Source organism: Microcaecilia unicolor, chromosome 5 (genome assembly GCF_901765095.1).
Source record: "Microcaecilia unicolor chromosome 5, aMicUni1.1, whole genome shotgun sequence".
Lineage (NCBI taxonomy): Eukaryota > Metazoa > Chordata > Amphibia > Gymnophiona > Siphonopidae > Microcaecilia > Microcaecilia unicolor.
The window spans coordinates 230116614-230141885 of record NC_044035.1 but is presented as its reverse complement, the minus strand read 5'-3'; the positions used below and the strand labels follow the sequence as shown (position 1 = coordinate 230141885).

The following is a 25272-nucleotide window of genomic DNA, read 5'->3' as shown; positions in this document are numbered from 1 at the left end:
GTTTAACAAGTGTTCCAGCCGACTAATGCCAAAGCGTCCCCAAGCCCGAAATGTTTCATTGTCCATCCCTGGTTTAAACAATAAATTCCCACAAATAGGTAGCATATCTGATGTATGTTTCGATATACCCCAAACGCCCATCAGGTCTTTCCAAAGAGATCTCAAAGCTGTCAGCAACAGGCTATTTCTTAAATGCTCAGGTATATGCGCCCTAGGTGCCTGTAGTAAAAAATAAAAGTGGCAAGGAGCAAAAAATTGTACCTCTATTCTCCGGGGTGTATAATCTTCACGGTCAAAGAACCAGTCACCAAAGTATCTCAATAAGCATGCCCTGTTATATCTTCTTAAGTCTGGCATACCTAGGCCTCCCTCTTTCCAGTTGCCCATTAACAGAGGCAGCGGTAGTTTAGCTTTTTTCCCCCCCCAGCAATATCGTCTAAGCAAACGATGCAAGATTTTGAGTTCTCTTTGTTTGATAAGGATTGGTAGCATCCGTAGGCAGTAAAGCCATCTGGGAAATTCCACCATTCGAAACAACTGAATGCGTCCGTAAAGTGTAAGAGGCAAAGTCACCCAACTTTTCAGTCTTGTCTCTGTCTCACCCAGCATTCTATCCACATTTAATCGATAGAGATCTGCTGAGGTCATAGACAACCATATTCCCAAATAGCGAAATGACCCCCGTGCCCACCGAAGTGGGAAATCCTGCCCCCATTCCTTCTTCTGATCTTCCGAGGACGCCAACGCTAGAGATTTCATATAGTTGAGCTTAAATCCCGCATAATCTCCAAATTCTTGGAATAACTCCAGCAGGGCCGGGAGAGATTGAGATGGTTGTGTCAAGTGTACCAATAAGTCATCTGCAAAGGCTGACAATAGAAACCTCAAAGCCCCTATCTGGATTCCCTTGACCTCCGGATGAGTTTGTATCGCCCTAACTAAGGGGTCCAAAGATAAAACAAACAATAGAGGAGAGAGCGGACATCCTTGCCTAGTACCTCTAAGTATATGAAATAATCGAGAACAGGTCCCATTCACCCACACATAAGCCAGTGGTTCTGAATATAGCACCTGAATCGCATCTAAAAATGATCCTTGAATACCATAGTGTTTCAGAGTCTCGAATAGGTAAGGCCAGCTCACTCTGTCAAAGGCTTTCTCTGCATCGAAACTAATTAACAGAGAAGCCAGTTTTTTATATTGCACTGTCTCCAAAGAGGCCAAGACTGCGCGAAGATTCCGAACCGCTGTCCTCCCCTTCACAAACCCCACCTGAGCTTCCTCCACCAAATCCGGGAGTACCTGAGCCAGCCTGTTCGCCAGTATCTTAGCGTATAACTTGGCATCTACATTGAGAAGGGAAATTGGTCTATACGCTCCAGGGTCTGCCCTGTCCCCCCCCTCTTTCGGGATAACTACAATCTGAGCTCTCTTCATTGTGTCAGGCATGGTCTTCTCTTTTACCATAGAATTAAACAAAGCTAAAAGTGGTCTTTTGATATGCTCGTAGAACTGTTTGTAAAACTCTACTCGATAGCCATCTGGACCTGGCGTCTTGTGAGAAGCACTTTGTTGTAACGCCAACATAAGATCTCCTTCCTCAAGTGGGCTATTTAGTCGCTGTATTTGGCAAGGGGACAACTTGGGCAACTGTATGGATTCTAAAAACATCTCAGCGTTCAATCCTTCATTTTCCGGCCTAGTATATAAAGCCTCATAATATTGGCCAAATCGATCTGCTATATCTTGGTCCGTTCTCAACAGTCTCCCATTTAAATCTTTCAATTGTAAAATTTTAGAGGCTCCCCTTTTACTTCGCACCATGTTTGCCAACAACCTCCCTGCTTTATTGCTGTACTGGAATAGTTTATATTTATAATAAAATTGGGATTTAACCGCCCTCCGATGCAGCAATTCATTGAGCTCTTGCTGTGTACTTAAAAGCAGTGACTTATTCTCCGCAGTAGCAATCCTACCATACATTTTTCTATATTTGCGGACCTGTGTTTCCAGCCTCAAGATCTCCTTATCTCTAATCTTTCGAGCTCTAGCACAATAAGAAATGATGTTTCCACGCAGGACAGCCTTTTCTGCTTCCCAAAAAAGGGTCGGCTGCTGTCTATGAATCCCATTATGGAACTCATAATCTGCTATCTTCTCTGCTAGAAATGTCTGAAATTTGTCATCATGTACTAGGTCTAGGGGATATCTCCAAAGGCGCATTCCACCCTCCTTCCCGGGCCTCCCCCATCTCAGCCAAATGATAGCATGATCTGAGACCTCATAAGGACCAATCTCAGCCTGAACCATCTGTGAAAACAGGGGAGTTGAAACAAATAGATAATCTATTCGGGATTGGGACGCATGAGCTCTGGAGAGATGAGTGTAATCTCGATCCGATGGGTGTAGAACACGCCACACATCCACAAGGTCCAACGCATCACAGAGCAAAGCCAAGGCTCGAGCACCTCCTCCCGAACCCCTGGCACCAGTACCAGATCTATCCAGCTGTGGGTCGACCACTAAGTTAAAATCCCCTCCCAGAATGATATTCCCCCCTTTAAATTTGGACAAATTGGAGATCAGCCCCTGAAAAAACTTTTTATCATATGCATTTGGGGCATATACATTACAGAGTACTAGAGTATGACCCTCAATCTCTATCTCCGCCAGAATATAGCGGCCCTCCGAACTTCTCAATGTGGAGGTGACCTTTATCTGCAGACCTTTTCGAAAAAGAATCAGGACTCCAGCCTTCCTCCCCACCGCTGGGGCTTCCAACATAGATCCCACCCATCCTGTCTTAAATTTTAAGTGTTCCCTTGAGGACAAATGTGTTTCCTGGAGTAGGGCTATATCTACTTGTTGTCTTTTCAGCACCTGAAGCACCTTTGTTCGCTTTATCGGGGATGATACTCCCCCAATATTCCACGAAACTATCTTAAGTGATCCCAGTACAGCAGAAATTCAATAACATCATGAAAAAAGTTATACATTTAAACGAAAGAAGGGAAACCCTCCCAGCCCGTAGGGCCTCCCCTTTCAGTCCCTTTGAATTTTGTCTCTGAAATCCAAATTCTGTCAGATACTTCCCTCCCTCTTTAACCCTCCCCCCCCCTATCTCTACCCCCTCCCCCCCAAAAGCACTCAACCATTCCCTCATGGTTTAAATCACGTGAGCTCCCCCCTCCCCCAACACCCTCTCCAACTTCAATATCTAGTATAGTACCTTTTACAATCTTTCCCCCTTGTCGCTTTATATAATCCTTATACCCATTACTATTGGGGTTATCCCCTTATTGTTATCCATAATTACCCTGTGATAACCTCTCTCTGAAAAGAGATCCACCCAACCTTTATAATCCTTATCAGGGAGTTACAGTATCAGATGGTAGGGCCCAATTATAAAACCGTATCTTTCTTCCTCCAAGTTCAATTCTCCGTGCCCCTTTAAACAAAGAACCTTTGAAATAACAACAGTAAACATATCATGCCCCATATATCTTCCTTATAGTCAGTAAAAGATAGATATTTTCTGGGCTTTAAAATTACCAAGTTGTGTCCCGCCTACTCGGCGTGAACTCGCCATCCCAGCTTTTCAAATCTTCATCTTACTCAAATCAGCCATATTTTCTTTTTGTTCTTTCAGGCCGGGTCCTCAGGGGTCAGGTCTCGCTGCACAAACTTTAACGCTTCCACCGCTGATGAAAAGAGCGAGTGTTTCCCATTATGCCATATTTTTAGGCGGGCCGGATAAAGTAAAGCAAACTGAATTTTCTTTTCAAACAATTGTTGGCACACTCCACGAAATGCTCTTCGCTGTAAAGAGACTCCAGTCGAGAAATCCTGGAAGCAGCGTATCGTATGGTTCTCATATTGTATGTTCCCAGCCTTTCTGAATGCCCGGAAAATTTCTTGTTTATGGGCAAAATTTAGGACTTTGAAAATAACAATTCTTGGGCGGGGGTCCTTCGAATTCCCAGGTCCCAGCCGGTGAGCACGTTCTATTCTTAAAGGCCCAGCAGACATTTGTAAAGATAAGGTTTTTGGTAGCCAGTTTTCTAAAAAGTCTCTTAATTCTGAGTCTTTAATCTTTTCAGGCAACCCAATCATTCTTATGTTACTTCTGCGAGCTCTATTTTCTAGATCTTCCAGCTTACTCTCCAGCCGTTCTACCTTGCTCTCTAGGTCTTTTTGTGTGGTCTCATGCTGCTGCACTTGATCCTCCACATCAGACAATCGCTGTTTATATTGAGAAAATTCTGACTGTATATTTTCCAGCTTCGCGTCAATGCCTCCTAATTGTTCTTTGATCGCTTGCAGTTTGTGGTCTACTGACGCCCCCAGCATAGCAGAAACTTCCGCTGCCACCTCCGCGGCCCACGCCGAGCTCACAGACCTCGGACCGTCTCCCTCTCCGTCCGCCATCTTGGAATCTGCTGTGCGGGTCCGCATGTTTTCTTTTTTGGGGGGTTTAGCCGCCATCTCTCCTCTGTTAAGTTTTATTTTAACAGACCGCGATGCCCCGATGTTTCGGATCGCCGTTGTTGTTCTCTTCGCTTTTTAATGCAGCGAAATAAGGTATTCAATTTGGAAAACGGCGCGGGGAAGGCGGGAGCTCAGCACGACGATACCTTCTCTCTAGCCGTGCATCACGTGATCCTCCTGGGTGGGGATTTTAACTTGGTGTATGATGTCCAGATGGATAAAACAGGTCCCTCTGCCCCCGCTCAGAACCCTGCGGCGAGGGGCCTACCCTTTCTCTGTTCTACACTGGATTTGATTGACATGTGGAGAGTGCTACATCCAAATGTGAGGGATTATACACACGTGTCCAGAGCACATCTCACACAATCGCGAATTGATTATTTCTTCATCTCAAGAGACCTTTTTTCAAAAGTGGCAGTAGCGGAGATAGGGCCGTGTGAAGTGTCTGATCACTCAATCATTTGGTTGCAATTGCATGGAATGGGGATTGGGGGTGGAAGGGGGGGTTGGAGATTCCCTTTTGAGTTATACTGGGACCCGAAATTTAAGGCCTATATAAATGAAAAATGGGGGGAATATGCGACCCATAACAAGGAACATCAGCACCAACCCAGTTTGTATTGGGAGACTTCCAAAGCGGTGATACGGGGGGGAGATAATCGCGTACAAGGCTAGAGCTAAGAAAATGAGGGACAAGGAGATTCTTAGACTGGAGAAGGCAGTACGCACTCAGAGGGTTAAGTGTGGGCTAAATATGACACCTGAGGAGAAGGGAGCATTATTAGCAACTCAGAAAGCACTGAATGAATTACTCCACCAGAGGGCAGTGAAGTCCCATAAGTACTATCAGTATCAATATTTCATTCATGGCAACAAAGCGGGGGCGCTGATGGGGAGATTGATACGAGGAAAAGGGGGTACTCAGAGAATTTTGGAAGTAAAGGATGAGGGTGGTCAACTCCTTAGGGAGTCTAAAGATCTAGCAGACTGTTTTAAGAGGTATTATGAAAGATTATATGAGGAGCCAACAGATATAATGCAAGACAGTATGCTTTACTTAACCAATCAAGCTCTGCCCCAGAAATCGGAATCCCAAAAAGAGTACTTAAATGGCCCCATCACAGAGGGTGAGTTGATGCTGGTGCTGCAGCAGAGTAATATACAAAAAGCACCGGGGCCAGACGGGTATACTATAGCATATTATAAGATAGTTCAAGAGCAGGTGACATTGCCTTTGCTAAATCTCTACAACGAGATGGCGGCCTCTGGGACAATGTCAGATGCACTGAACATGGCAAAAGTAATAGTGTTGTTGAAGCCCGGGAAGGATGGGAAAGAAGTAGGGTCATACAGGCCCATATCCCTATTAAACTGCGACGTAAAAATCTATGCTAAGATCTTGGCCAACCGACTGTCTAGGGTGCTGCCGGACCTGATTGCGTCCCCACAAGTGGGATTTGTGAAAGGACGATCAGTGGGGAGCAATGTTCGAGCGCTTTTGGCCTCCCTAGAGATTGTGGAGATGCGGGAAAGGCCTTCCCTGCTGGTCAGTTTCGACGCAGAGAAGGCCTTTGATCGTGTAATTTGGAATTTCATGTTCAAAGTGCTAGAAAGAGTTGGAATAGATGGTCAATTTCGTATGGCAGTGGGAGCACTCTACTTGAACCCACAGGCGTTTATGTGGGTCAATGGGGAGCAGTCGGCACGGTTTCAGATAAGGAGGGGCACCCGGCAGGGGTGTCCATTGTCCCCACTGCTATTTGTGCTTGCACTGGACCCATTGATCAGGGAAATTGAGGCCCACCCAGAAGTGCAGGGGGTGACATGGGGAACTTCCTCGTTTAAAGTCTCCGCGTTCGCGGATGACATACTAGTGCATCTCACACACCCCAGTCAATCGTTGAGAGCTTTGTTGGAGTTGCTCCAGGAGTACGCGGACTTTGCAGGGCTTAAAATTAATTATTCTAAATCATTGGCGTTGACAGCCCATGCACATGTGAAGAGGGAGTGGGGAGCAGGATTCCCGCTTAAGTGGGCATCTGACTTCCTTCCATATTTAGGGGTGAGGATCTCTATGAAGATGTCTAAGTTATACCAACTAAATTTTACTAATCTATTGGACAAAATGAAGAGCTGGCTGAGTACGTGGGGAGCATTACCGCTTAACTTGCATGGGCGGATACACTTGTTTCGCATGGTCGAATTTCCGAGATGGCTTTACATGTTCCAGGTGCTGCCCCTGTGGCTTAGGCATAAGGATCTTAAGCAATTGTACCAACTCCTCAGGAGGTTTGTGTGGAAAGAGGCTAAGCCGAAACTTCCATTGAAATTACTCATGGGCTCGTGGAGGGAAAGGGGCATGGGGATTGGCTGCTAGGAAGGCAGGATTATACACCACGGGGTATGGAATACGAGTTTTTTAAGCCGCTCCATCCGCACTACTTATTGCATGTATCCTCCAGATATCAGTGAATGCAGGCCTACGAGAATGTCAATATCTCATAACTTATAGAGCATATATGGCCAAAAGTCAACTGTTTAAATTTGGGGGGGGGTTGTGGATCCGCTTTGTGTGAAATGCGGGCAGGGGGAGGGTACGTTGCTGCACTCCCTCTGGACATGTCATAAGATCCAGGCCTTTTGGAAACAGATATTCCAATACCTGGAGTCTTTGGTACATGCCCGGATTCCCTTCTCGCCGCAGGGGATCCTATTGGATAAATATGAAGTATTCAGGCTTCACGGCAAGGGGGCCCAGCAGCTTATTCGTAAGGCCAGTATGGTTGGGAAGAAGCTAATTATGGGATCCTGGATGAATGAGTCGCCGCCAGACTTCTGGCATTGGAGGAATAAATTACATGAACTATTGTTACTGGAACGCAGGGGAGTGGGATCTTCCCCAAAGAGGCGGAAAGCATTCCTGTCAGTCTGGGAGCCCTACATACAATCACTGTCACCTAAAGCTCGTAGCTTAATATTTAATAAACTCTAAAGGGAAGGATTTTTTTTTAAAATCACATAAAATGTTGTTTGTTTCATTGCTTTGTTGGAAATATCATTAGCCTGAACTTTGCAACAGAAGGGAAGGGGGGGGGCGTGGGAGGGGGGCTTGTGATAGAAATTTGGATGACAAATGGCATCATTGTGGACGTCATGAGTGTATGGTTCTCTATAAGTATTAGTGCATAAGTTTTAAAAGTTGTATATTCTTTGTTAAGTCATCAATAAAATGTTAAACCCTAAAATTGGAGGAGGGGGAGGGATGGGTTATGGTGGGGGAAGGGGAAGGTAAATGGAAACTAATTGACATTGACAGAAATTTTGGCAGTTTGGTGTATTAGAAATGTTATTAGTTGGAAAGTTGTGCATGTATTATCTCTTGCGTAATACGTCAATAAACAGATTTAAACACAAAATCATAGATGGACATTTTTCTGGCCATTTCGAGATGTCCTTCTGCGTTGAAAATGAGTGCCATTATAACTGAGAGCAGAGTATGGATAATATTAGTACCCTGATGTATTGGTACCACTATCTTTATAGGTAATCATCTGGAAAGGGCAGGGGATAGAGGTGTGAGAGTAGTTAGGGTACTATTTTTGCATTCTTTCTTATGTTTATTATCTACATTTTTGAAGTGAGTATGGATTTGGTTTTGGTGATGACCTTAATCAATAAAAACTTTAATAAAAAAAAAAAGATCTTAAGTCTTTTACACAATTTGACTTTGTGGGATCTGTGGCTTTGCCATTTATTTAAATTAGTGTAATAAGTTGAGAATAATCATTTTATAATTAAATAATTCAACTCACTCAACTACAATCATTGCATTTTCTGCCACCATTTAGTACTGAACAGTTTAATTTCTTCCAAAACTAAATTAGCTTATGCATATATATATATATATTAAAGGGAAATAACATAGCTTTGCTAGCTGAATTGTCCTACAATCAAGACTATGAAAATTGTCCCTTCTTAATATTTATTAATCTCCACAAGATTTTTTAATACATATTTTCTTTTTTGTTAGCATGGATGAGCACAAGTATAAGAATTATGGTGAATATCTTTTGTTGCACACAGCTTATTTTATATTGCTAGAAATCCACACCTATGGTAAAAACTGCTGCTTAAAACTTTCTCATGCTAGTACATTCTTTAAAAGTGACATTAATTTAATTTAATACTTTTTTCATCCAGTAGCCAGACTGTGAAATAGGTTTTGTTCTGATGACTGCACCTTTTCAGCATGTGGTTTAATTCCATCCTGCTGCCTCCTAGATATGTTATTAATATAATTAGCCTATTTTTTCTTGTTGTTTATCAATTGTTCCATTTCCTATTGCTTTGTGGTCAGGGGCACTGAAATAACATTTTGCTTGGGAGGGTAAACAAACCAAGCTGTCTCTTTCCCTCACCCTCATCTCCATGGTTACTGATGATGTGCAGGGCAAACAATTGATTGGACCATCACCCCAGTGGCCCAGCCCATTTCATTGCCTATATTTATGGGTGATATTGTTATACATTTTAAAAAGAATTAAGCATTTACAGTGTGTTATTTTGAGATTACCAAACAAAAAGCAATTTACTCAATTACTTCATATGTGTTCCATTCCTTTTTTTTATGGTTGGAAAAGTTATTTTAATCAAGTTTAGGAAAAGCTAAACACACTCAGAACAAGATCGTGTTATAAGTAACAACATCTGGCAAACTAAAACATGAAATGATATTCTAATTGTTTATGTGTAATGGGATGTGAAGCGAAAGGATTTGTTATCAGAAATGTTGTAAAGCAAGTTCTGAATTTGTTTTGCTCGCCTTGCTTCTGACATAAACCTCCTCGCTCGCTCTTTGGCAATCAGTTGCTCAGTGTGTTTTTCCATTCTTTTTCTTGCCAGCCATCTGCAAAGAATAATCAAAATATTGAGCTTGTATTGATTTACCAATGAATGCTTTTGGATTTAGCCCATCAAGTAAAAAACCTATAGGAGTCTGTGGAAACAGTATGTAAAAGAGCTAGAAAGCATATCATACTCTACACACATTGCCAAGCTCTTCTATTAAAAATTGCATCAGAGTAATTAGATGGCTCAAAGACTAGCATAAGGATACAGAGTCTTTCACATGTAGCTTTCTGATTTGAGTCTATCTTGTAGTAATAACTTCTTGGTCCGAGTGGCATGAATTGATCATCTTAAACCAGTTTCCAGTATGCAGTTAACTGCCTATTTCTTACTCCAGACTCCGAGAACAGATTTGGATTGTAGATGCTGTGTCCTGCTTCTCTACCCTTTTGCTGTGAAGAAGCAACCCCTTAAGCTCCCAGAATAAGGATAAAAGCTAACGAGGGAGTCAGCTGTAATGAAGACCTTGCAAATGATGGCAGAGGTACTCAAAAGCACAAGTAGGAAAAGTATGCAAAGTATTGTTCATGGAATGCTTTCCAAGCCTTCTGTTTGAATGTGTTTGTATCTGTGTGGCCTCTGTGTCTGTGTGCATGTGTGTGTATCTATGTTTTCTGTGTGTGTTTTTGACCTGGAGGGGACAAGAGTGGGACAGTTTGACTGGAGTGATACCTACACATTATGTTGGTATGGAAAGAATAATAACATGAAACTAAGTGTGATAAAGTGAAGTTACTCACCTGTAGTATTCTCACATGGGGTGACATCATCTGATGGAGCCCTGTGCGGATTCTGCCTTACAATCAGTCTGTAAGGTGCCACCTGTGACCGCCACTGCAGTGACTTTTAACAGAACATGCCTATCCATGTGATGCCATGGCATCACATGGATAGGCATGTTCTGTTAAAAGTCACTGCATGGCGGTCACAGGTGGCACCTTACAGACTGATGTATCAGATGTGCCACCCATGTACAGGGCCTCTAATGTTGCAGCACTGATAGATATCTATATATCTATATCAGTGCTGCAACATTAGAGGCCCTGCACATGGGTGGCACATCTGATACATCAGTCTGTAAGGTGCCACCTGTGACCGCCATGCAGTGACTTTTAACAGAACATGCCTATCCATGTGATATATCTATATCAGTGCTGCAACATTAGAGGCCCTGCACATGGGTGGCACATCTGATACATGGCCGCCCCATGCAGCTTGGCCACACTCCATCAAAGTTTACTCCATGTCCACACATTCTGCACTGTATGAGTCAGTGAAAAGGTATGGCCTATATTGATACACAAACACCAACATGAATAGATGACACACATGCACAGTTTTATTCCTGCCCCCCATTACATCTGTAAAGCACATAAGCTGGAAAGAGACCCACCTGCATAATGCCTCCTAGAGACCATATATCTGCCCTGACACATATCTGTATCTCTAGACATTACACCATAGGAGCCAACTTTTCAAAATGATTGGGGGTGCTGAAATTTTGTTTTTACAGGTGGTGCATTCCCCGCCCCCTCTCTACCCCCTCCGCCCCCTCCCTCCGCGTTCCAGACCCCCCTCTCCCTCCCTCAGAGTTCCAGTCCCTCCCTCCCTCTCTCTCTCCTTTCCCTCCCTCCCTCCGAGTTCCAAGGCCCCCTTCCCTCTGAGTTCCAAGGCCCCCCTCCCTCCATCCATCCAAATTTGAAAAGCCCTCTTCTTATCTCGCATCAGTGAAAAGCGTGCACTGCAGGCTTGTCGGTGCTTCAGCCTTCCCTTCTGTCTCTCGGCTCTCGTCTGGTCCCACCCTTCCGGAAACAAGAAATGAGGGCGGGACCAGACCATAGCCAAGAGACAGAAGGGAAGGCTGAAGCGCCAACGAGCCTGCAGTGCACGCTTTTCACTGACGTGAGGTAAGAAGAGGGCTTTTAAAATTCGGATGGACGGAGGGAGGAGGGCCTTGGAACTCGGAATTGGAGGGAAGGGTGGCCTTAGAACTCGGAGGGTAGTAGTAGTTTTAAAATTCTGGATGGGCTGGAAGGGAACTTCCGGTCCGTAAAATATTGGGGGTGCTCAAGCACCCACAGCACCTAAAGAGTCGGGGCCTATGCATTACACTGATATGTATGCTTTCTCAAAGTACCTGCACTTACAAACAGTGGGCTAAATCTACTGTTGCCCTGTATCTCCTGATTCCCCCCCCCCCCCGTCCCCGAGTACCATGATGGAGCCCTAAAATATCCCCTTAACATACCAATGTGTGCTGCAGGTTGATGTGCACTTGACAGCAAAGCCAGATAGCTAGCCACTGCCATGCCAACATTGCAAGTGAACAATAGAATCTGTATACTAACTCTAACCTGTCACCATAATGGCCCTGCACTCATAGGAGCTGCTCTAGCAGAGAGAGAGATTGCAGATCCCCCACTATACCTCCTCTGGCAATTGCGGAACACTGGTTCCCACATTATATAAAACCAAACTCATGTTCAAAGCACTTTGTCTATCTACATAACACACGTCTAAGTTTTCCTGTGTGGCTGTTTGCACCGCACTAAAGATCTGCATAATTTCATCCGTGGCACAGCCATTGTGTGAATCCCTCTGTATATTGTCAACAGTAGCCTAGAATATACAGCTATATCATTTTTTATGTACCTTTTCTAACATCACATGCAATTTTTCCTTTAGTCACTCTGATTGTCTAACTAATTCCTGTTCTTCTGTCTTATCTGTCTATATGTTCCACCTCTGCTTTACCACTTAACTGTCTATTAAGATGTTTTAATGTGTATTGCTGACATTGTAAGTAGCATACTTGGTCATAATGTATACTATTATTGAATACTTGTACTGCTGTAACTGTCTATTGCCTATGTCCAGCTTATTCTTGCTGTACACTGTCTTGGGTGAATTACTTTTTTTTTAAGTTGGTAAATAAATCCTAATAAAGAAATATCTTTTGCTATATTGCCTCACTGTTACGCTATTCTTCTCCCAGCTGCTACAGAGCAGGAAAGCAGCACTTAATAGAAAGAAGAGGAGGAGGAGGGTAGCATATAACCAGTGACAGGAGACTGAGGAGGAAGAGGACAGACACCCCCCCTGCCTCTGGAGAAGTGTGGAACTGGGAGCAGGAGAAGGAAGACCCCCTCAGATCTGGAAGCCTGCACCTGCTTGAGGAAAAGAAGGAGCAACAGCATGGATTAATGCTAGCCATGGAGCCAGTGCCACTGGTACAGGAGGAGCAGCTGATACTGCTGCTCGAGCCAGTGCCACCTTCTGGGACAGAGGAGCAAGGCTAGCCAGAATCCCGCCTGCTTTAGCAGTAGCTGGGTCAGAGTGATCCTACAGCAGTGGTTCAGATGAGTCACCATGAGGGCCCATAAGCCATGAGTCTACCCTGAGGTCCCACTGCATCTCAGGTCCCTAAAACAAGACATGCAACAGGGCTTCAGGCATATTCTGTATGTTCTGGGCCAAGGAAATGAGGGTAGAACTAACTGCTCTCACTGAGGCTGTTTTGCAATGTAGGGCATATAGCTGTGCTCCTCTTGATCCACAGCCCTGAGTTTGGGATACATTCCCATTGTTTGAGGAACCATGCTTTGCTTTGCTGTCTACCACATGTCTGGTTGACAATACATGTCAGTTGTTTGTTTTGGAGCATATTCTGGTGTTCACTGTGTTGCCCTCTGGGCTCACACACCCAAGACGCCTCTACAAACAAACTGTTAGTTGCAACTAATGCTTTCCTACAGTTGTGTAGTTCTACACAGCACTAGAATGTGGCCAATCTGATAGCACCATGCCCTGCTTCTGTCACCATAGTGATGATATAACTTTCTGCCATTTGGGATTGCATGAGCTGTGGTCCAGGTGAAACAGACAATTGGCCATGGCATGGTTATGCAGCTGAACACTCATATAGTGCCTCACACCCCTACCCAGGTCATTTGGTGTGTTGTCTTTTTGTGGACCTGTGCTTCTCTGTATACCATGGTAAATACAGTTTACAGTTTACATATGATTTGATATACTACAAAGTCCAGCAAGTGGGTTAATGCGGTTTACAATAATATCAAAATACATAAAAAATCCACAAAAGATAGGAAAGATCTCACAAATATTCCCACAAAAAAAAAATAAAAAATCAGCTGAGTGCAAGTACAGGCAGACAAATGATCTGATTAGGCACTCTGACACAACCCCAAATGCCTTGTGGAAAAAGTAAGTTTTAAAGCCGTCATAAACTTTGTGAGTGATTGTTCCTCATGGATATCTGAGGGGAGATCATTCCAGAGCCATGAGGCTATGAAAAAGAAAGTGGACTGTTGGGTGGATTCATGGGCATTTTCGAAAGGGACGTCCATGTTTCGATTTGGATGTCCTTGCAAAACGCCCTGATCCAGGGGTGGGAAAACCCGTATTTTCGAAAAAAAGATGGACGTCCATCTTTCGTTTCAAAAATACCGTCAGGGACGTCCAAATCCTTAAATTTGGTCACCCTTACAGATGGATGTTTTTGTCTAAACTTCTTTCAATCACGTCCAAGTTATAAAAAGGTGCTCTGACTGACCAGATGACCAATGGAGGGATTAAGGCATGATCCTTCTTTAATCCCCCAGTGGTCACTGACTCCTTCCCATCACCCTAAGAAGTGAAAGTGACAAAGTATACCAGGCTGTCTGACACCTGCAGGTATCATGGGCATACCCAACAGAGCAGCAAGCAGGTCCCTGAATTTGCTTAGTGGTCAGTGCACTGAAACGTGCATAAGGGGACCCAGGTCCATATCCCATGTCATTTGTGGTGGAAATCATGAGCCCTTCAGAACCGATCAAACACCTACTGTACCTAAATACAGACCTAATCTAAGAACTTCCATTTTAAGTATCAGATAGATATTTTGATGACAAATTATAAATTTCCATTAATGATTCTTGCCCTATTTTTGATTGATGGCTTTTTGAATGGCTCCTGAGGACACCTATTGGCGAAACACAGTCTTGTGTAGAGCTGCCAGCAGAATATCTTTCAATTTACCTTTGGATCTTTATTTCCATGAAGACATTTTTTCTTATCAAGAGTCACTTTTTACTGGACTGCAACTGCTTGGTTGATTTATTTATCTAAAGGGTTCTTTAAGGGACCACGGTTTTTCCATGGCTGAACACTGGACTCATCAGCACAGAAGAATTTGGATTTTCCCTCCAGATGGCCTGTTAGAATTAGGATTTTGTCACAGTCTTCCTAAAGTATTTTATTGGTGACTATTTATACAATTGCTGTTGTTGATGGATGGGTGCTATTTTGCATATAGGTAGGAAGATTTTGTATAGTGAAATGGTATGTAATATATCTGGAGTGGATTGATGTAGTGATGGGTTTTTAATATTGTTTGTAATAAATAATACCATATTATGTCATTTGTGATAAATAAGCATGTAGTAGTCTATTCTTTTCCATGCTTGTATTAATAGGAAGGGATGCCTAGATTACATTGCAGTAATTCAGCTGGGATATCAGGAAAGCCTGGATAAGAGTTTGGAACACTGAAAAAAAAATCAACAAAACTGCACAGGTAGCACAGTCTGTGCAGAGACAGAAAACCAGTTGAAACTATTGCAGAGATTTATGAAAATTTAACTTGGAGTCAAGAATCACCCCTAGATAGCAAAATGATGACAGGAGCCATTAGTAGATTCTTAAGGGCATCACTGGCTGAGATAATGCCCAGTTATTCAGCAGGCTACTGTCATGTTGGGATTTAAAACTAATGTGTGATCTTTTAACCATAAAGCCAGAGAGTCGAGACAATATCATAGTGGATCAAGGACAATATCAGTAGGGGAAGTTGAGAAAATCAACAAAATATCGTTGACATACAGGGATGCTCTGATGTTATGTGATTGGATAAGAGTTGCCAGGGGACTGAGGTAGATATTAAAGAGGAGTGGCTAAAGGATAGATCCCTGTGAGACACCACAATTGATAAAGTGAGAGGAAGATAACCTGGACTAGAAACTGACAGAGAGAGAGCGGTCCTGTAGAAAAGAGATAAACCAACTGAAAACTGACACAGCAAGCCCAATTTGTGACAGGCAAGAAAGAAGGAGTGAGTGATCTACCAGGTCGAAGGCAGCTGAAATGTCTAAGGAAATAAACAGTGCAACTTCACCTTTATTGAAAGTAGCACGGAGTTCAAAAAGAAGGGCAGCAACTACTGTTTCAGTGCTATGGAACTGACAGAACCCTGCCTGTCTTGGGTTAAGAGAGGATTGTTCACTGTGAGAAGCTAATTGTTCAAAAACCACTTTTACAAGATACTTGGACAGAAAACACAGGTTGGAGACAAGACAGTAGTTGGCGGGGAGGGTAGGATCTAATGATGATTTTTTTTCAGGAAGACTTGAATCACAGCCTTTTTCCACAAAGAGGGGAAATGGCCCAAGGATAAGCCATTCTGAATCATGGTAAACACAAAGATAAGGAACCCTTGATGGGTAGATTTCAACCAGAAGACAGGAATCACATCCAAGGATCACAATGTGGGCCTCATGGAGGATAGCATAGCTGACCAGGATGGAGGGTAGGCATTGTGAATGTTGACCATTGAGAGTGAACTGCGGGACAAGAGTCTATAAAAAGTGCCGAGGATGGAGTTGAAGTATCGAAATGAACAAGTGCTGACCCTAGAGTAGGGGTTTGAAAAGTGTCTCGAAGGCATGCAATCTTTGAAAGAATGCAGTTTGCCAGGGAATCAGCTGATGGGACATTAGTAAAAGAAGGGTTGGAAGGCTTCTGTAAGAGCCATGATGTAAAACAAAGAGACACCTAGAAGGGTTGTGAGAAAATGAGATTAGAATAGTACATCACTTTGGCCTGTTTGAGATAAAATTATAAGACTGGAGCTTGATTTTACAATTTTTAGCTTCAGGGGTACGATGTTTGCATCAGAGGTTCTCCGCTCACCGGAGTTAGCGTCTACACAGAAGAGTTCCTAGTTAAACCAAGGGGCCTGATATGGATAGACTGGGACCAAAGTCTCAGTGGAGCAAAAGTGTCTAGACCTTGCTGAATGGAACTCTTCAAGCTATGAGACTATTCCTCTAGAGACATGGAGTTAAACTTAGCTGGAAATGAATGAGACAGGAGGTCACAAGTGTCATGATCAAGACGATGAAGCTACCTAGAAAAGCACTTGGAACTATTATTAGTATAGGGAGCTATTCTTTCATCCACATGTTAAAAGACTGCATATGGTAAAATACACTATCAGGCTCATTTTTGAAAGAGAAGGATACCCATCTTTCGACACAAATCGGAAGATGGACATCCTTCTCACAGGGTTGCCCAAATCGGTATAATCGAAAGCCGATTTTGGGCATCCCCAACTGCTTTCCGTCGCGGGGATGACCAAAGTTCACGGGGGTGTGCCGGGGGCATAGCGAAGGTGGGACTTGAGCATGCCTAACACATACACGTCCTCGACCCATAATGAAAAAAAAGAGCGTCCCTGATGAGCACTTGGATGACTTTAACTGGTCCTGTTTTTCTTACGAATAAGGCATAAAAAGGTGCCCAAACTGACCAGATGACCACCTACCTGTTACACTTGTGGTGGTAAATGTGAGCCCTCCAAAACCCACCACAAACCCACTATACCCACATCTAAGTGCCCCCCCTCACCCATAAGGGCTATGGTAGTGGTGTACAGTTGGGGGTAGTGGGTTTTTTTTGGGGGGAGGGGTTGGGGGGCTCAGCACACAAGGTAAGGGAGCTATGCACCTGGGAGCAATTTCTGAAGTCCACTGCAGTGCCCCCTAGGGTGCCCGGTTGGTGTCCTGGCATGTGAGGGGGACCAGTGCACTACAAATGCTGGCTCCTCCCACGACCAAAGGGCTTGGATTTGGTCGTTTCTGAGATGGGTGTCCTTGGTTTCCGTTATCGCTGAAAATTAGAAATGACCAAGTCTAGGGACGACCATCTCTAAGGACAACCTAAATTTCAAGATTTGGGTGTCCCTGCCCCTCCATCGGGACATTTTGCGAGGACGTCCTCAGCAAAACTTGGGCATCCCTTTCGATTATGCCCCTCTAACTGGTCAGTCCAAGATAGTGGATAGCACCTCTAGTGAAATAGTGGAAGAGGGCCTAAGGAGAATAAGATCCAAAGTATGGCCAGTCATCTCTTTGAACCAGTGGTGCAGTCATGGTGATCCATTTCTTCAACAAATTAATGTGGAAGATCTTCATCTTGTCCCTCTTATCCGGTTGGGCCACCTTATAATTGACAGATCCCATCTTTTCCACAACTTCATAAAGACCCTGCCATTTGCATAATAGTTTACTCTTTGAAGAGTGTAAGAGGACTAAGATTCTATCCCCTGGCTGGAATGTTCTCTGTATTGTATTCTGATTGTAGACTCGGGCTTGATCTGCTTGAGTCTTTCTAGAGCTTGGCTGGCTCACCAGCTTTCTTCTGTCTCTCCTGCATGGTGAGCACATATTCGGCCACATTTTTCCTTGGGCTAGGTTCTTCTTCTCAAGCTTCCTGAACCACATCCAGGATTCCTCTAGGTCTCCTCCCATATAGCAGCTCAATTGGAGTGAATTCTGTCGAACTCTGGGGTACCTCCTAGATGGCAAATAGTATATACGGGAGTAAAGAATCCCAGTTTTTCTCATGTTCAGCCACAAACCTCTTCAGCATCTGCTTGAGAGTCTTGTTGAAGCGTTCCATTAGACCATCTGTCTACGGATGATAAACAGACATCCGTAAGGTCTTTAAGCAGGGTATTATTGTGGTTCATTGATCAGCCAGTATTTCAGTAGGAATCCCCATATTATGCAGGACAATGGCCTCTGGGTAGCGAGTGGCATAGTGCAAAATAACCAGTATATTTGTTACCATAGGTGGTTTGTTCCAGTGGCCTCCACAAAGTCCATATCCACTCTCTCAAAATGGGTATTGACAATGGGCATGCCCACAAGAGGGGCAGGTGGAACCCTCACAGGACTACTCAGCTGGCAGGTTGGGCAGGACTGACAAAAGAGCTCAACTTGCTTGAATACACCTAGCCAGAAAAACTGGGCCAAAATCTGCACCTGGCTCTTCTCCTCCCCCAGGTGACCTCCTAACAGGTGACTGTGGGCTAATTTTATTTATTTAGATTTTGCTCATACCTTTTTCAGTAGTAGCTCATTGCATGACCTGCATACTGTAGAGTTGAGGGACTAACAGTTGTTCTACCTCTTCCCCATCCAGGGTTCCCTTGGTCATTTTATACAAAAAAAATCATTATTTATTATAAAATATGGGACTGCTACCTTACAGGGGTTCTGGTTGCCCAGAAGATCCCCATCTACCAAAACAACCCTAGCTCAGGCTGCTCTAAGAGACTCATCCTCTGACTGTGCCCTTTTAAAGTTCCCCATAGTTCCTTCGCTACTCCATTCAGATAGGCTGTCTAAATGGTCTAGGGTGTCCGGTCTGCCATCTTCCCTCGGCTCTGGACCTCCATCTACTGCAGTTCCTAGATTCTGAGAGCAATGCAGTTTCTCTAACCACCACTGGCAGTGGGGTTTAGGCAATTTCGGGCTTTTGGCTTACATCAGGGTCCTCCAGTGGGAAGATCTCAGGGAAAGAATCCTCCTCCTCCTTCTTTAGACCAACAATCAGCTGGGCCCAGATGGCACTGAAATTTGGGAAATCGCAGCCCAAAACTACAAGGTAGCCAAGGCAAGACTACTACTTCCAGCTGAGCTTGCCTACAGGCTTTTAAAGGATACTTGAGATGTCAGATTCTGCCTCTAGTCACCATGTATATATGCCAGGGTCACACTCTGCTCATAATTCAATTGCAGACGGTTGAGTATCTCTCTCTGAACAAGGGTCTTGACACTGCTGGAGTCCACTAGTACTTGGTATGGGTGTCTTTCCAGCTCAACTTATAATATGCAATTTCTGCTTTCTGGATTGAAAGCTTCCACAAAATTGCTACCAAATTCACATCCATAACATCTTCAACTAAATCCTGGCAGACCCTAGCTATATGACCTCTTCCCCCCACCTGAAACAGGTGGGGACAAAGGATCCTGTGACTGGGCTAAGGGTGTGCGGTGCGTTTGTGGGGACGAGAGCTTCCATTGCTCGACCCCTTTCCTTGGAGACTCCAGGCTGGAGGGTGGTTTCTGATCCCTCTGGTTGGTCCAGCCTTTTCTCTTTTCCTCCCAGGACTTCCAGCCCACTTCTTTTCTTGGTAGAGTTCTGACTCTGGTTGTGCTTGGTAGAAAGCTTTGGCCACTTCTAAAACACTCTCTGGGGTCAATTTAGGGTAACAACTCACCCACTGTTTCATAGGCAGGGGTAAACCTTCAAGGAACTGCTCCAAGAGGATGACTTACAATCACTGGGCCCATCTTGCCTCCTGATTGCAGTCATCTCCAGGCCACCTCCTTGAGTCAGTAGAAGAAACTCTGAGGGTTTTCTTTAACTTGCAGGGACCCCTTCTAGAAATGCTGTTGGCAAGCTTCTTGGGTGCAACCTGCCCTCTCCAAAACGGTGGCTTTTACTTCTGCAAAGGTGGCTGTCTCACCGGAACTGACATCTTGGAAAGCCATCTGGCTGCTACCGGTCAGTAAAGTACCCGGATAATAAGCTGTCCAATACAGCTTGAGCCTTGGAGTGATATAGAGGCATTATAGTATTCTTGGTCTTATTTGCCATCCCTTTTCTAATAATTCCTAGCACATAATACTCAAGGTGAGTCGCACCCTGGAGCAATACAGAGGCATTGTAACATCGTTTGTTTTATTTTCTGTTCATTTCCTAATAGTTCCTTATATTCTGTTTGCTTTAAAAAGCTAAGTTGTTATAATCGTTAATCACACCAAACCCACAATGTCGCCCCCATATAAACCAATCCACAAACTAATTCAATACATGTAAAACTATAAGGAGGAAAAAGACCTTAGTTGTAGCTCATGACAAATCATAATGACTGTAAAATGAGCTTTAGAACATCAGTAGTCATAAAGAAAACCAACTTAGGTGTTAGTGGTGTAGCTAGAAAGCAATTTTTGGATGGGCCAATGGGTGGAATGGGTGGGTATGATGCATTTCTTTTTTGATTCCTACTCCCACCTATCCCCCCACCCCCAACCAAACATACAATTTTAATACCTTGGAGAGAGAGAAGAGTGTCATCTACCTGAAGGCTACTACTGCTGTCCATTGTGTGAAAGATAGTTGGGATACTGGTGGAACTAGAGCAGAAGAGCTATAGATCCAGTGAAGCATGGTGGCACCCTGCAGTGACATAATTTCCAGGTGATAGCATGGCCAGAATCCAGGACCCCACCACAGCATTTTGCAGAGAGGAGGAGAGGGTTATCTACTTGGGGACTGCCATTGCTGACCACTGTATGAGAGGTAGTTGTGATGCCGGTGAGAGATAGCTGAAGAGCTCTGGTCCCGGAGGATTATGGGTGGTACCCCATGGTGACAACTTGTATAAAATCTGAGACCCCTCAGTGGCTGTGGCATACAGCCAAAGGGGCAAGGCCAAAAGGGCATGAGTGACTCGTTTGGTGTACCTTTGGTGCCACCATTGAGTTTGCTCTGGATTTTGTGTCTTTGATTCAAATAAATCATCTTTTTAAAAGTGTATTCTGTCCAATCTTGAAATGTGCTCTTTATGTACACACAGCTTAAGCACATTTATCTGATTTCCAATGTTTTATTTTCTCTGTAGCGTTGGGGCCGGCCCTCCTTCTTCTGTTCTTTTCTTCTTCAGGAGATGATCTTCTGTACCTGGAACTAGCTTTACAGAAAAAAAAAAAATAAAACTTATCTTCTTATCTATGTGTGTGCACACTAACTGTGCTGTCAGGATTCCGATATTGTGGAAAACCTAGTTTTCCAAAAATAAAAATAATTATATCACTTCCTTAACTATGTTTCCTGCTCTATTCTGTACTTGCAGTCCTTAGTCTAATCTATCCATCTTCTGTTGGAACTGGATTCTTCAGAGAATTTCTTCTCCACATTCATCTATCATACTCATCACATGAAATCCTAGTTTAACTAGTAAGTTACAATAATTCAAAACTGGTTAATAATATTTTCCTTATAGTAATATAATAGGAAAATATTTCCAGAGACAGTTTATTCACACAAGTCCTTACTTTAGATCTAGTCAGTCACTCTCTCTCTGGCTCACAAATGTCATCACTTCAGATTGTAATCTTTCACAGGTGAAGATTTCTTTAACTGTCCCTTTTTAAATTTACACCAGATTTCTTTCAATGTCTGCAGTACTTTATAAAGACATACAACTTTCTTCCAAGAATTTCTAAAGAACTAGATCAAATTTCTATGAAATAAATTCCTGCTCCCTGTATCAAAATCCTGCAAAACCAAAGAAACAGAAACAGTAATGCAACCCTTTGTACAGTACAAAATATAAAGAAAGCAGATGTAAATTTCAAAATCTTACATATTCTAATTACTACATTCAAAATTAATAAAACAAAAACAGAAAATAAGTGATACATTTCTATTGAACTAACATTACCTTTTTTGACTAGTTTTTGGAGGCAAAAACCTCCTTCCTTAAGTCAGGACTATTACAGCAGCATACTGTCCCGCACTGAAGAAGTAGGTTTTGGTCTCCAAAAGTTAGTAAAAATTAAAAAAAAAAAAGTATAAAGTCCAATAGAAAGGTGTCACCTTTTATTTTTTTTCTTTTATTTCTATTCATTAACTTCTAAAGTGGACTAACACTGTTGCCGCATTACTTTATCCTAAATTAAACATAAAATTATTTTTTTCTACCCTTGCTGTCTAGTCATTTAATTTTTCTAATTTTGTAGGTCCCATTCTCTGGTTACTGCTTTCCTGTCTTCTTTGAACTCTCTTTCCAAGGGTCTCCTGTCCATGTGTCTTTTTTTTCTCTTCTGTCTTCTTCACCTCTTCCACTATACCCAACACCGATCTGTTTCAGCTCTGTGGGTTCTTGAGCTCCCTCAATATTGAACAAACCATTTGACTGTGTCCAGGAAGGGGTAATTTCTATTGGATTTAGCATCCTCAATCATTTTGAAAAGTTGACTCCTATGTCCCCACCTATCCAGTCTTGCCCATTTCCTCTCACTTTTCCCAATCCATAGCCTGTCTCTCCCCCGCCTTTATCCAGTATTGTCCCATCTCTTTATCCGATCCAGTCTTAACTTGTTTCTCTTTCTCTCCACCTATGCAGTCTTGCCCAATTTCTCGCTCTAGCCCAGTCTCTGTCTCTCCTTCCCTTTTATCCAGTATCGCCCCATCTCTGTCACTCTCTTTCTCTCTCTCTCTCCTTCCCCACCCATCCGGTCTTGCTTAATTTCTCTCTCTCCCCTTCCATCCACTGTAGCCCAGTCTCACTCACTCCTTCCCATGCACCTCCATTGGGCCCGTGCTAATAAACTACCATGAGAGACAGGTGGAACCCGGCTCTCTGCAGTGCCACTAATGCTTCCTGCGCTAGTCCCGGAAGTGTACATCAGAGGAGGCAGGCCTGGCGCAGGAAGCAGTATAGACACTGCAGAGAGCCAGGTCCCACACATCTTCTATGATAGTTTATTAATGCAAGCCCGGAGGTTCAGGCCCAATCAGCTGCAAGTCATGTCTGACATCACTTGGAAATACTGTAGAGGGGGGGAGAAGCAGACAGATGGAAAAATACACTTGGGTTTTTTTTTAAACTACTTTCCTTGACTTTGAAGAGTCTAGCCTTGATGAACATTGGCCACAGTTGGTGACTCAAATGCTTGCTGGGCAGTTATTATGATGGTTTTCAAAATCCCTTGGGTCCCACTTATTTGTTGACCGTCTTGGATAAATGGATTGCTGATTTTGGCCCTTATGACATAGATTATTTGTTTCACTCGTCTGACAGAGGGGACAAAATTGGCTGAGAGTATTATATTGCAAGAGCTGCATTATAAATTTTTAATGAGAACCTATATATATCCTTCCCGAGCAAGGAAGATGGGTCTTCTGTCAGATGGCTCATGCCCTTAATGTGGCATATTGGATGCAACATACAAGCACTGTGTGTGGGACTGTGGCCTTGTTCGCCACTTCTGGGACTCTTTATGGCAGCAACTTGGTCATCTGTATGGCCGCCAATGGGAATCGACCCCACAGCATTGCCTTCTGGATAATATGGCTAACATAGAGGAGGGCACCCAAATATTGGTTTTATTTTTGTGTAAAGCTGTCTTAATCGTTAAACATTGTATTATGATTCAATGGATCAAAGATCAACCCCATACACTTATGCACTGGAGGAATGAGATGTATGAACTCCTGCTTATGGAGCACCATACAATAGATTTAAGGGGACCCAGGGTGAAGAAATGATTTCTCAAAGTATGGCAGGCATACCTGATCACCTTGTCGATGAGTGCATTCTACTTTTTTTAATACATTGGAGAAGCAACTTTGCACTGCTTGCATACTGCAGATTTCATGGTTATAGAATGTATGGGTTAATTGTGGGTATAAGGGATTAAGAGGGATTGAGGGGTTGGTTGGGGGAATATTTCACAAAATCTAGTGTAGTCACATTATTGAACTGGTTTGTATTGTGGTAGACCTGCATATAAATGTGCCATTGCCAGTTGTATCTCTTTTGGACACATCAATAAAATATATTTAAATATATTTAAACATAAAAAACTACTTTCCAAAAATTTGTACTTTGTTACTAAGTACAAAAGTACATCTTAAATGTAACTCATTACAAGTAAAAAAATATTGCAAAAAACAAACAATTAGTTACAAGTAAAACTACTGCCAATTGTACTTAACAAAGTACAAGTACTTTGTTACTAACCATCTTTGTTCTCTAATAAATATTTAAAATAGCCTATAAAGACCTTGTTTTTTGATTTTTAACAATATAAATCAAGTCAGAGCAATGCCCTTCTCTGTTTTATGTACATTTTTAAACCTCTTATAAACCCCAAAATGAACACTTTAAATTTACAGTGTTCTACATACAAACAGGGCTTAAATAAAGTCATAGCACATGTCTGCAAGCTCCCTACACCTAAATTCTTTATTTGGAAACTTTAAAAACCACTTTAAATTTAAACATTTATTTAAATTTGCAGGTGTTCTTGCAGGTCTCTCAAGACCTTACTGTGCATGCACAAATTTTTGCAACATTTTTGGGTCTTCAGAGGGCTTCCTTGAGCCCCTCTTTAGGTAAACAAATAATTTTAACCACAAGTTACACCACGCGTTAAAGTTCTTTTGAAAATCCACTTTTTTGTGTTTGTTTTTTTGCCCCCAGCATCTTAGTGCTGAGTGTTGGCCACCGGTTCCTTGCTCAGTTGGGCCATCGAGTTCACATTTTGGGTTGTATGTTCTTTTGTGAATGATTCTGTCCTATTAAATTATGGCGTTCCTTTCTGTTTTAATGTTATTTTATTGTGAACCACTACGATCTTCCTTTAGAAGTGGCAATATATTAAGAATTTTAATAAACATAATCCTGCTGAGTCAGAGATGTGGTGCTCAGCAGGGAGGTGGTTAAATGCCCTGGGGCAGAGTAGACAGGAGAGACATTGAGGAAAGAGGTCTCCATGGAGGTAACGAGAGAGGCAGTCCTAAGAGAGGACCCCCAGCAACCAATAGAGAGAGAGAGAAGGCTATAGTCCTGAGGGAAGAGCTTCCCTGGAATAGGAAAGTAGTCAAGTCAGCCTCCAGCACTTGATTATATGTGGAAAAAAGACTGCCAAGGTAGGAGAGCACCTTGCAGAATATTCACAAAATATATGAACTTGGTGTTGTCCAAAAGGGACCTGAGATGGCATTAGTTGCCACAGT

General features: G+C 43.1%; 1 protein-coding gene across 1 annotated transcript in view; it reads right to left on the bottom strand.

The window, feature by feature from the left end:
* Positions 1 to 8518: 8518 nt before the first annotated feature.
* The window catches only part of CCDC181 (coiled-coil domain containing 181), a 301144-nt gene continuing 284390 nt past the window's right edge, over positions 8519 to 25272 (bottom strand). Inside the window, exon 7 of the mRNA XM_030203843.1 lies at positions 8519 to 9394. Coding sequence (XP_030059703.1) covers positions 9232 to 9394 — 163 coding nt within the window. The 3' untranslated portion in view covers positions 8519 to 9231. The remainder of the gene's footprint in view (positions 9395 to 25272) is intronic.